This window comes from Conger conger, chromosome 6 (assembly GCF_963514075.1).
Source record: "Conger conger chromosome 6, fConCon1.1, whole genome shotgun sequence".
Taxonomy (NCBI): Eukaryota; Metazoa; Chordata; class Actinopteri; order Anguilliformes; family Congridae; genus Conger; species Conger conger.
In genome coordinates, this window is record NC_083765.1 from 37,828,528 (window position 1) to 37,841,027 (window position 12,500).

General features: G+C 43.5%; 1 protein-coding gene across 1 annotated transcript in view; it reads right to left on the reverse strand.

Annotated features, from left to right (window-relative positions):
• LOC133131546 (multiple epidermal growth factor-like domains protein 11) overlaps positions 1-12,500 on the reverse strand; it is a 116,136-nt gene that overhangs the window by 24,959 nt on the left and 78,677 nt on the right. Inside the window, exons 9-12 of the mRNA XM_061246921.1 lie at positions 11,824-12,036; positions 11,282-11,456; positions 2,672-2,792; positions 49-212 (exon numbers count right to left, since the gene is read on the reverse strand). Coding sequence (XP_061102905.1) covers positions 49-212; positions 2,672-2,792; positions 11,282-11,456; positions 11,824-12,036 — 673 coding nt within the window. The remainder of the gene's footprint in view (positions 1-48; positions 213-2,671; positions 2,793-11,281; positions 11,457-11,823; positions 12,037-12,500) is intronic.

A 12,500-nucleotide genomic window follows, 5' to 3' on the forward strand; every position in this document is an offset into this window, starting at 1 on the left:
AGGAAAGAGGGGGTAAACGTTGAGAGGTCAGACAGTCAGAGGACTCACAGGACAGGAGGCGTCACAGAGTTCACCCCTCCACCCAGAGGAGCAGGTGCAGGACCCGTCCACGGGGTCACAGGCTGCCTCGTTGGCACAGGCACAGGACTGGTTACACCCCAAACCCCAAAATCCACTGGAGCATGGCACGCTGCAGTCCACACCCTGCCAGCCTGGGGCACAGCCACAACAAACACGGTCAATAACCAGGGCTACGGAGACAGAACACGGTTAATAACCAGGGCTACGGAGACAGAACACGGTCAATAACCAGGGCTACGGAGACAGAACATGGTCAATAATCTGGAGTAGAGAGAGAGAACACGGTCAATAACCTGGAGTACACAGAGAGAACACAGTCAATAACCTGGGGTACAGAGACAGAACACGGTCAATAACCAGGGCTATGGAGACAGAACACGGTCAATAACCAGGGCTACGGAGACAGAACACGGTCAATAATCTGGAGTAGAGAGAGAGAACACGGTCAATAACCTGGGGTACAGAGACAGAACACGGTCAATAACCAGGGCTACGAAGACAGAACACGGTCAATAACCAGGGCTACGGAGACAGAACAGGGTCAATAATCTGGAGTAGAGAGAGAGAACACGGTCAATAACCTGGAGTACACAGAGAGAACACGGTCAATAACCGGGGGTACAGAGAGAGAACTCGTCAATAATCTGGAGGAGAGAGAGAGAACAAGGTCAATAATCTGGAGTAGAGAGAGAGAACAAGGTCAATAATCTGGAGTAGAGAGAGAGAACACGGTCAATAACCTGGAGTACACAGAGAGAACACGGTCAATAATCTGGAGGAGAGAGAGAGAACAAGGTCAATAACCTGGAGTACACAGAGAGAACACGGTCAATAACCTGGGGTACACAGAGAGAACACGGTCAATAATCTGGAGGAGAGAGAGAGAACATGGTCAATAACCTGGGGTACACAGAGAGAACACGGTCAATAATCTGGAGGAGAGAGAGAGAACAAGGTCAATAATCTGGAGTAGAGAGAGAGAACAAGGTCAATAATCTGGAGTAGAGAGAGAGAACACGGTCAATAACCTGGAGTACACAGAGAGAACACGGTCAATAATCTGGAGGAGAGAGAGAGAACATGGTCAATAACCTGGGGTACACAGAGAGAACACGGTCAATAATCTGGAGGAGAGAGAGAGAACATGGTCAATAACCTGGGGTACACAGAGAGAACACGGTCAATAATCTGGAGGAGAGAGAGAGAACATGGTCAATAACCTGGGGTACATAGAGAGAACACGGTCAATAATCTGGAGGAGAGAGAGTGAACATGGTCAATAACCTGGGGTACAGAGAGTGAACATGGTCAATGATCTAGGTTAGAGAGTGAGCACGGTCAGTAACCTACTGCTTCATAAGAGATAACACCCATAAACATCGCTACTCCATCACTTGCAGAGTACGGCACAGAAACTGTTCCAAAGTGTAAACACGGACAGCCATACTGATGATCAAGGACAAAATCTGCTGGTAGAGATTTATTTATACCATTTGATATTCCAGCATATGTAAAAAAGGTAAAATAATGATAGCACCATCAATCCTAACTGTCTTAAGTCCCTGCTCTGACACTGAACTCTAGTCTCCTCCACATAAGGCAGCAGTTCTTTTCCACTAAATCAATAAAAAAGTCAAAAAGTTAAAAGAAAAAAACAAAATGTTTTCAGCTGCAGTTTTTTTTCCACTGGAGTTGAGTCCATGGTAATCGACAATAGCGTTGAGATTTCAGTAGGCTTTAATTATGAATGTGGTTTTTGATTAAAAACCGGATTCTAATGAAGGGGAAAGCGCATTTCGCACATTGGTACACAACACGCCCCCGCTACACCCCTGTGACTGCGTTTCTGTTACTGGGATCCCTTGGCCACAGCGGTCATAACAAAGGCATTTTCACACTCCTGAAAAACAACCACGCCAAACCAGCATGATCTGCTTGACAGACCCAGCCTTAAAAGCCAGAAGATCTACATCATTAAGCAGGCTTATTTTAAGAAAGCATGGTCGACAGCTGGTGTTGAGACTGGGGGGAAGGGGTGTGTGTGAGTGTGTGTGTGCGTGTGTGTGTGTGTCGCAATGGATACGTGTCGAAAGTTTTTTGCATGCACTAAATAAACTACAGCGACCTTTAAGTAATCACGGTCCATATGCTAACCTTCCTGGTCCTTTATCGCAGCCATTGTCTTCTGGGCTTGGTGCAACAAATGTTTTCTTATTATATCATAGCCTACAGAATACAAAACATACCAGCATATATGGCATTCAAAGTTAAACAATAGAATGTTTTTGAACACCTTAAGTCAAACCAAGCAGACCATATATCTATAAATAAACACTGAAAAATTAAAATGTGAAGGAAACGTTGTGACTGCCATGTTTCCAGTGGTTATTACAACCGCAGAATAGGCTGTGCTCCCCATTGGCATGGAGTGCCGCTAAACAAACAGTGTGTCGGCGCAGTGAGTGTACGTTTACACTCGTTTGTATGCGGCACCGTGTTTGGCTGCAGTTTGATTTTGGCTGAGTTCGACTTCGTATGAAGCTTAACTCTAAGACGGAGGCCGGAAGCTTGGCGTTGGGACGGGGCTTACCTTCTCTGCAGATGCAGGATCCATCGTTTGGGGAGCACCCAATGTCATTCTGGCAGACGCAAGTGCTGGAGCAGTTTGTCCCGTATAATCCCGGAGGGCAAATCAGAGAGCAGTGTTCTCCCTGTCCAAGAGTCGAGCAGGGAATCTTTGAGTCAGACAATAATTACATCACTGTTTAATTATGGATTACAATTATGTATCATTTAAATTCATGAACACACAGTTTGCAGGTCTCATAGGAAAGTGCTTGTTACCTGTGTATCTTATCTGGCACTTTAAATATTTTTCTGTCATTCCCTTTATGTGATTTCCTTGGAGATTTGACTGCTGAAGCTAAAATTCTGTGTCAGCCTGTATGTGTGTGTCTGTATGCACGTGTGTGCGGGTACGTGCGTGTTTGTGTGTGTGCGTGCATATGTGTGTGTCTGTCCTTCTGTATGGGATTCTATCTGAGGGTTTGTATGAATGCATTTGGTACCTTAAAGAGTGACTTTGTCTTAGTGTGTTTGGTGTGTGTGTGTGTGTGTGTGTGTGCGTGTGTGAGAGAGTCAGACTGCGTGGGAGTGGTACTATGGAAGTGGCACACTCTGGAAATGGAAGTGACTATTCCTCTCTCTGTACAGATCTCTATCACACCGCTCCTTAACACAGCACACCCATATTACACCCATCTTCCAAAGACAAAGCTCACCCACACTATGGCACACACTGCACTCACTCTCTGTCCGCACCTCTAATTGTTTGGGATGAGCAAAACATCGACTGTGCCTATGAAGCTCCTTACCCAGACAACTTCACAGGCACTAGTGCGAAGGTGTCAAGAGAAATGCACTCTACTTAATGGACTTTTAATATTTGGTTGCATATAATTTGCATGCAATAACTGCTTGAAGTCTGGGATACATAGACATCACCAGATGCTGGGTATCTTCAGTTCCTGCTTGGAATTTTTGCCTGGGTGATTATGGGCATTTCATTTTTTCCCCAACACTTTCCTCTTTCAATCACTTGGTACAAATAGATCTTTGTATCAACTGTACACAAGACTTAGTTCCAGAACTCTTGAGGCTCTTTTAGGTGCTTTTGTAACTGTAACTGTAATCTTGCCTTTCGTTCCTGGCTTATCAGTGGTTTGCATCTTGTAGTGTACCTTCTGTAGTCCTGCTGTTGTAGTCTTCTACATATGGTAGACTTAGACACATCTACATCTGCATCAAGGAGAGTGTTTTTAATCTGTTGGGCTGTTGTCAGGGGGATTTTCTTCACCATAAAGTATTCTTCGGTCAGTGGTCTTCCTCGGTCTACTGGGTCTTTTGACCTAATTGAGTTCACCAGTTGTTTATTTCTTGTTAATAATGAGCCAAACTGTTAACTTGAGCATGCACTGGGTTTTTGCAATGTTTCTGATCAATTGATTTTCATTCTGATCATTAAATTAATGTCAGCTTAATTTGCATCGACACTGCAGTTTTCCTCATGTTGTCACACCCCAACAACAATTTCAATGTGTAGAATCAAGAATAGACACCAACAGCTCTCTTCTGCATTCACCAAGGACACAGATGAATCCACCTGCCTAACAAAACACATCTGTGAAGCCAATTCAACAAATACTTGTAGTACCTTAAAATAGGGGGACCGTGTACAAAAGGTGCTGTGCTAACCATTTCTAAATGGTTTATCCACTATGGATGAATATAGCCTAAAATTAAAGATGACAGTCTGCGCTTCAACCTCATTGTCATTGTATCCTTTCCAAGTGAGTCAGAACCAAAATAGCACTGTGTCACTGACCAATGAATTATGGTGCTCATTCTAGTTATCCACATGCTATTGCCTGTATCTATCTCAGGCAACCTTTGAGTGACAGCTCCCCAAGTCCAGGTTCACCATAAGGATTCCGGAAAATTCCATATGCTCACCTGCTGCTCTCCGCCCCCCCCCCCCCCCCCCCCTTTCCTCCTGCACGCCTCTGCTCCCCAGAGTTGGGGGGTCAATGCTGAGCCCTGATGGCTTCATTACCACTTCTCTGCTGCCTTAAAAAAAGGGGGGGGAATTGTGCTCTAGGACTTTGGGGGATGGCTACACCTTGCATCTCAGAGCGAGTCTTCTTTCTGCTTCTGCTTCCCGGTACCACCCCCACCCCACTCCCACACTCGCCCACATACCCACATAAAAGGCGCCTTCGCGAATGAAAATTTCATCAGTCAGCGGCGGTCCCCTTTGTTCTGATCAGAATCAGGGTCCTCTGAGCGCTAACGCCGGCGATTCTCTCCCCGCTGTCAGAATGAAATAAAGCCGCTAACTCAGCTCTCCAGTTTTTACGCCAGCGTGCGGAGCTGCACTCTGTACCGTTTTAGAGAGCGGAAGAGAGGGCGAACGAGAGACACCTCCCTCATAAAAACCCTGCATGGGGTCTTGTTTTAAACGGGAAAAATAAACAGAACGCCTCCTCCGCAGCCGCAAATAGATATTAAACTTTTTGTAGGACTGCCACAAATTGCTTCTGTCTGTTCCCCTGTTCCAAAAAATGAGCACTACAAAAATGTGAGTCTTAACAAGCATTTCAGTCTTTTTTTTATATATAAGTTTTTTATAAGTAGAAAATATTTGTTTTAAGTTAATGTTCGCTTGACAAGTGAAAATTTCTCATTCCATTAGCTCATTTTGAGAAGAGATGTGCTTGACAAGTGACATTTTCTTATTCCATTGACAAATCATGAAATACAGTCAAACTGTCTTACCTCATTGACAATATTTTTAATTTTTTTAGCAAAAAAGTCAAAGAAATAAGAAATTAAGTGTCAAAATAAAAATAACTGCACTTGGTTTTTGCAGAGGGTGATGACAGAACCAAAGCATTCACACACACACACACACATGCACACACACACACACACACACACACTCATCACCTGCAGGTTTGGTAGGACATTTCAATTTCACCCTCAAGGCAATCAAGCCAAATCTGTTTTGCTAGAGTAATGCAATTTATGGCACGGTCTTGTGAAAGTATTGTCTGTTGTTTTTTGTTAGATGTTATTTGCGTTTACTTTCAGTATTTGTATTCATATCCAGTCATTGTGCTGTAAAGGCACAGTGATGTGAAAAGGGGACTACACCCTCTCTCAATTATATGCTTTTACATGTTAGAACTAACCCTCATCTAGACCTCACCAGGTTCTAACAGTACACAAATCTAACCTGATGAGGCAAATAATACATACCGGATTTTACATCATTAATGTGAAAACGTCCTATGAAAAAACTGTAAATATTATAATTTTTTAAACGCATTCCATTCATTTCCAATGGAGAGCCTGCAGGGAACCTCGGATGGGATATTTTAACGGACTGTTTAGGAGGAATAAAAGAAAGGTCCACCATATTGTTGAGTCATCAAGGTCCACCATACTGTGTTATGTTTTTCTAAAACCCAATGAACCGCAGACAACCCAATCAGGTACTGACTACGGGGTAGATGTTATTCCTTATTCCTGTTAATACCTTTGGCCATCTATGTCATGGAACCAACCTAGTACCATATATATTGTGTTATAATGGACATCTTCATTTAGGACGGTTGTCTGAAGTTAGGTGTGCTTGATGAATCTGTCATGGCACACGTGGCAAAAAGTAAGCTAAATTTATGATAAGAATATGAAAAATGTTGTGCATGAGGCTCATTTTCCCATTACATTCTTCCGGCCAAGCATTAGCAGTTTGACAGGCTTACATTTTCCTCAAGAATACGCTGGTATAGAGAGGAATTCATGGTGGACTCAATGATTGTGAGGCGTCCAGGTCCTGTGGCTTTTTGCACTTCATTAGCAGCACCATGTTCTAATTACATTCCTAAATGACATTTAAGTAGTAATGGTGCACCTTTTCCCACACAAGGTTGTTGACATTTTTGGTTGAATAAATAATGATAAAGTCAAATTTCTGTGTTATGAGCCGCATGAGGTTAGATGCATCTACTGTTAGGACCTGGAAATGACAAAATGAGGGTTAGTTATATCCTAATATGTAAACCCGTAGAACTGAAAGATGTGCTTTCTTTTCCACATCACTGTATGACTTTAGACGGAAGAAAGTTAGCCTCGGCTAAACCTGGTAGCATTTATATTAAACCCCATATATCGTGCGCAGAATACACTCGTTAAATTAAGTGGAAGTGAAAGCAAAAAATTTGCATCTCCAGCTGGACTAATGCAAACTAATAAGAATGCAGGTGCGGTAAGTGACCTCTGCGTGAGGACGTCGCATAAAATTAATAAACATGGAGGGGCCTGCAAAAACATCTGAGCAGAGGAAACAGTGAAGAAAGGGTAAAGCCACTTTGATGAAATCCTCATTATATGAGGCACAGATGTCTTCTCCACATGAGCATTTGTACCTATTACACGAGGTCTGGGCCATGCCCAACTGAGATCACGGGGGTTCAGGTGGAGCCAGGGGGGCAGGGCCAAGATTGAATGAACTACATCCAGTCCAGGCCACACCCGCCATAGGGGCGGTGGAGCCAGTCGGCGGGGGTGAAAGGACAGCCAATGAAATCCGGTCTGAGCCACTCCTGTTGGGGGGGGGAGGAGCCAGGTGAGGGATACGGCTGAAAAATCCACCTGTCCTCTTCTTGTTTCGCTCCCGCTACAACTCGGAGCCAGATTAATTAGATAGGAGTGGTCTCTCCCTCTGACAGAACATTGATCAGGCCCTCTCCTACAGATATGCAAACAGAATCCGCTAATTAAACATCCGCCACACATCCTACACCGCTACGTTTTTTAATTGCCTCTGCTGTTGAACCAGGCATTTAATATTCATGAAGCCTGATAAAAAAAAAAAAAAGCGCTAAAGAGAAAGATATGATTGCTACTCCGAATGTTACAAACGAGGTCTCGGCAGAGGCGCCCCCCCACCACAAAAAAAGATGATAAAAAAAGGAAAAATTGACACAAAAAAGTCACCGTGTCAATCAAGACACAGCGAGTCTTCAGAGGTGACAGGAAATGCTTCAGCCCCCTGTACTCTAATCACTGTTATACACCAACAACAAAATCAAGGCCACCACAGGGGTGCCTCCGAGACCCAGTATTGATCACAGCGGTCTATGGTGCGCTTAAAAAACACACTTTATCACTCAGTCTCCTTTCCAAGAAACAAACTGCATTCCTTGTCCAATTAGCCAAGCTATTTTCAGTGATTTTTTTCTCGCGTGCCCCATCGGGTTCTGAGAACTTTGCCTCTCTCTTTTTCTCTCTCCTCCGAGTACAAGTACAGACGAGCGGCTGGCATCGTGGGAAGGTTTGGCACTCAGTCTCTTGGGTCCCAAGGGCTCAGGGTTCAAGACAAACACCCACCCACACACACACACACACACACACACTGCTGGTGTTTCACCCTTTTGCATCACACTGGACCTTAGACAACAGCAGAAAATGAGAGTGGGCAGTTACATATTTCTGGTGATACATAACAGCGACATTACTCAATTTCACCTTATCTTCCAGGTACTCCACCTTAGTGCCAGCCAGCTGCTTTTTCGACAAAGCCATCGACTGTAATGTGCCCTGTTTACCATTATCCATGCGCATTTCCGGGGGTTTTGAGTCGCATTTTCCATTCAGTGTCTTAATTAAAAAGTAATACCGAAGAAATTCAATATCAAGTGTATGCTCTTACATAGAAATTTTATATTTTTAGCTGAAAGTTTATCACACTATAAGATACAGTATTTGTTTGCACCTTGTTTCTGGGCTCTAAAGTATACTCTTGGACTGCCTACAAGTGTCATGGCTAGTTTGAGACCTACACAGATGTCATTTTCCCATCCAGTCCCCACGCTGTGAAAATAGCAAATTACCTTGTGCCCATGTGGGTGGGCTGGTCTTAAAATGAAGTGTTGTCATGGTAATTGTAGCATTTGTGCCCTGACCAACCAAGTGCTGGTCTTAAGTCGTGTCACAGTTTCATTGTTATTCTAAGGACGCAATATTAAGGTAATAATGTGTCTACATAGGCAGGTGTGTCTACATAGTCCGGTGTGCAACATGCATACGCCCTCCAGATTACAATGTGAAAGTCAAAATTACACAATGGAAATACAACATGTCAGTATTATGATCCGAAATAGACAATCACAGTAAAAACAAATCAAATTGGCTAATTGGGCTAAATGGCTCATTTTCAGACAATGGCTATCAATTACATATGCACTCAGTGAGCACTTTATTAGGTATTTATTATACTTCTTTTTTAGACATATTGGTCTTCTGCTGCTGGTGTGGTGCTGGTAGCCTATCTACATGCATTGTGTGTTCAGAGATGCTCTTCTCCATACCACTGTTGAAATGTGTGGTGTAAGGGTAATTGTCTTAATTGATTCTTAATTGTATCTTAATTGACAATGTGTGTTAACATAAAGACAATCACATGATTACAAATAACCTTTTAGTGTTAATCCTTATTACTATTAGACGACTTTCTGAATTAAGTGCTTACTAGGAGTCTTTCTCTGTCTCTCTCCCAGCAGACAAACAGCCTTTGACCTTAATGTCTCTGCTTCTCAGCTAGCACATTCTGGTCTTACAGCAAGGTCAACAAGGGGTATTCAGAAGACAAAATACTGATAAATGTTCACGGCCAGCTTCATGCCTTTTTGTTTTGGTAAAGCCCCCACTTCTGGAAAAGTATAAGAGTTACTGTGTTTGATTCAAATCAGAAAGGCGGTAAGCTTTCTCACTTTCTGTTATTTCTTTGTAAATAAATATGAAAGTTATTATAGCTATTATTGTTTTTAATGGGATCTGTTTCATCAGACAATGCTCACCTGTGAAATGTTAAAAAGGGCATTTTTCCCTATCAGTGATTATTTGCGTTACTGTCACCTTCCTGTCAGTTTCGACCAGTCTGGCCCTTCTCCTCTGACCTCCCTCATTAACAAAGCGTTTCTGTCTGCAGAACTGCTCACTGGATTTTTTTGGTTTTCCGCACCATTCTCTGCAAACTCTAGAGACTGTTGTGTGTGAAAATCACAGGAGATCAGCAGTTTCTGAGATACTCAAATCACCCTGTCTGGCACCAACCATCATTCCACGGTCAAAGTCACTTAGATTATATTTCTTCCCCATTTAGTCTGAACAACAGCCGAACCTCTTGACCATGTCTGCATGCTTCTAAGCACGTAGTTGCTGCCACATGATTGGCTGATTAAATTTTGCATTAAAAAGCTGGTGTACAGGTCTACATAATAAATAACAATAACTCTCACAGGGTGGCCTTCTGAGAAAAATGAGAAATACGCATTTCTCAAAATAATAACCAGCAACCTATCCACCAAAAAGCCCAATAGAAAAATACAATACAAAACACAACAGAAAGCTTACAAACAATGCAAGGGCATAAATGCCATACAGTAAATCACACTTGCTACACAGGAGTGCCTGCTTAGAAGTTTGAGCGCAAAATTCATGGCTATCGGCTGCAGAAGCCTCAAATCAGTGACCCCAGTCTACTTACAATCGTTTGCACAAAGTGATTTGTGTCGTAGTACAGGGCTTATGCCGTAACAGGAGACATCAATTACACCTGCAGCAATGAAGCAATTCACCGTCCCCTCCATCTTTCACACTCCACTGCTTTCCCAAAGCAAAGGAATAATTTCCAGAGATTGTATATTGCATCCACTGCCATTTACTTTTGCCACTAATAAGTCGCGGAGTGTACATAACCTTTATCGAGACATTTCCGAGCGAAGACGCGAAAATCCCGTGTGAGTTTACGGCTTTATGAAGAAAACATGTCGGAATGTCGGAAGAAGAAGAGGCCGGCATTAACCTGATCTTGTCTGAAGTTTAAACCTTTTACTCAAGAGGAACAAAAACAGTTCATTCAGAAAGGCCTGCCCAAAACTCCGTGTTGGTGTTTCTTCGTGGAAAAAAATAATAAAATAATTTCACTTCAATTATTTGTCTATTTTTTAAGTTCAAACCTTTAATTACTTTACTGTTGAAAATCGATTTGTTCCGTGTGACCTAATTTAAATACAAAGTGCGTCTCCTTAACTGAGTGGTTTAATAAACGCTGAAGCCGTCGTGATTTAATTGAGAGAGAAAGGATAATTCAGGTTAGAGCGTTCGTGATCTCATTAACGGCGCGGGGATTAGCAAAGTCAAAGATACAGGTGAATAAGCACTTGAGAGATAATAGCAGAAACAAGGATGTGACAATCTGATTTTTTTTTTTAGAAAGAGGTCATATTGTCAAGTGATCCCCAGTAGGGATGACAAATGAACCATTGCTGAGATATCACTGCAATGGCTTGATGACACAAGATATATTTATTGCAGCAAACAAACAAATGAACACATTTCGGCAGTAAGCCTTCATCAGTGTTGCGGAAACACGTTTGTTTGTTAGCTGCAATAAATATAAGGGTGCTTCGCGCCAATATTGACAATTGAAATTTGAGTCGAGCACAGTTCCTCTTCCTTGTTGATGACACTTGATGACATCAGATCAAAAATGCCATGACAACTAGCCACCACCTCTCTGCCTATAGTTTGTAATGCTGACCGTCCGGTCCGAGCGCGCGCAGGGGAAACTGACCATGAACCCCGGGGCGCAGATGCAGGCTCCGGTGAAGGTGTCGCAGTCCGCCCTGTTGGCGCAATTGCAGGGCTGGCTGCAGCTGTCGCCGTAGTAACCAGAAGGGCAGGTGTCGTTGCAGTAGAGCCCCGCCCAGCCTGCTGTACAGGTGCACTCGCCTGACAGGGGGTGGCAGCTGGGAGCACAGGAGACAGGGTAACAGGATCAACTGAATGAGTGTAGGTGTAACCTGGTGTGTTGTTGTAGCTCAGTGTTGGCGTAGTTCAGCGGTCCTCACTCCTGCTCGCTTGCTCGCTTTTGTTGTTATTCAGCACTTAATCTATCACATAAAGCAGGTAATTACACAGTTAAATCGCCTCACCTGCTTTCTTGAGTCTGAATTGATTGCTGATATTAAGGCAAAAACAAAAACCAGCACACCCTGCTGTTCTCCCAGACCAGGAGTGAGGACCGCTGGTGTAGGGTTTGGGATAGCATAGTACTTCGGATTGGGAGAGTAGGGTAATGTTCATGAGTGCTGCAGAACGTGATTGTTGCAGTACCTGAGGGTGTTGCTGGCATTACAGGGGCAGTATTTATCACAGATGAGGCCATACAGCCCATTTGGGCAGAACCGGTCCTGGCAGTTGGGACCTTTGAAGCCTGTGTCACACACGCAGGCCCCGTTGACGTGGTAACATGTCGCGCCGTTCTGGCAGTCACATTTTTTTGCGCACTGCGGGCCATAGCTGCCAACTGGACACTCCCCCTGGCACCTGACAGGTATGAAACAGAGATCTCATTGGGACCAGACCAACGGATAATGAATGTGTAAGACTACAATACCCAGAATACACTGGTTTCAGCATAGTTGTGAAGATGACAAGGCTCATTAGCTCTTGCATGAGTACTGGTAGACATATTCATGAACGAACACACACTGACGCATACACGTTTATACATACACACACATGCACACACACGCGCACACACACACACACACACACACACACACACACACACACACACACTGCACATTCAGAAAGTTGAGACCCCAGGTAGACCTGTGGGTGCTGTTCAGGGTGACACAGAGGTCATTAATTATAATGAATATAATTAGAGTACAGATATGCTGACAGGCAAAGACACTTATGAGGGAATTTCAGTTGAATACGCTGTCCAGGCAGCGCATCAATCTCAAATGCCTAACAAAGTCATTAAGAGCCAGACAAATGGCTCA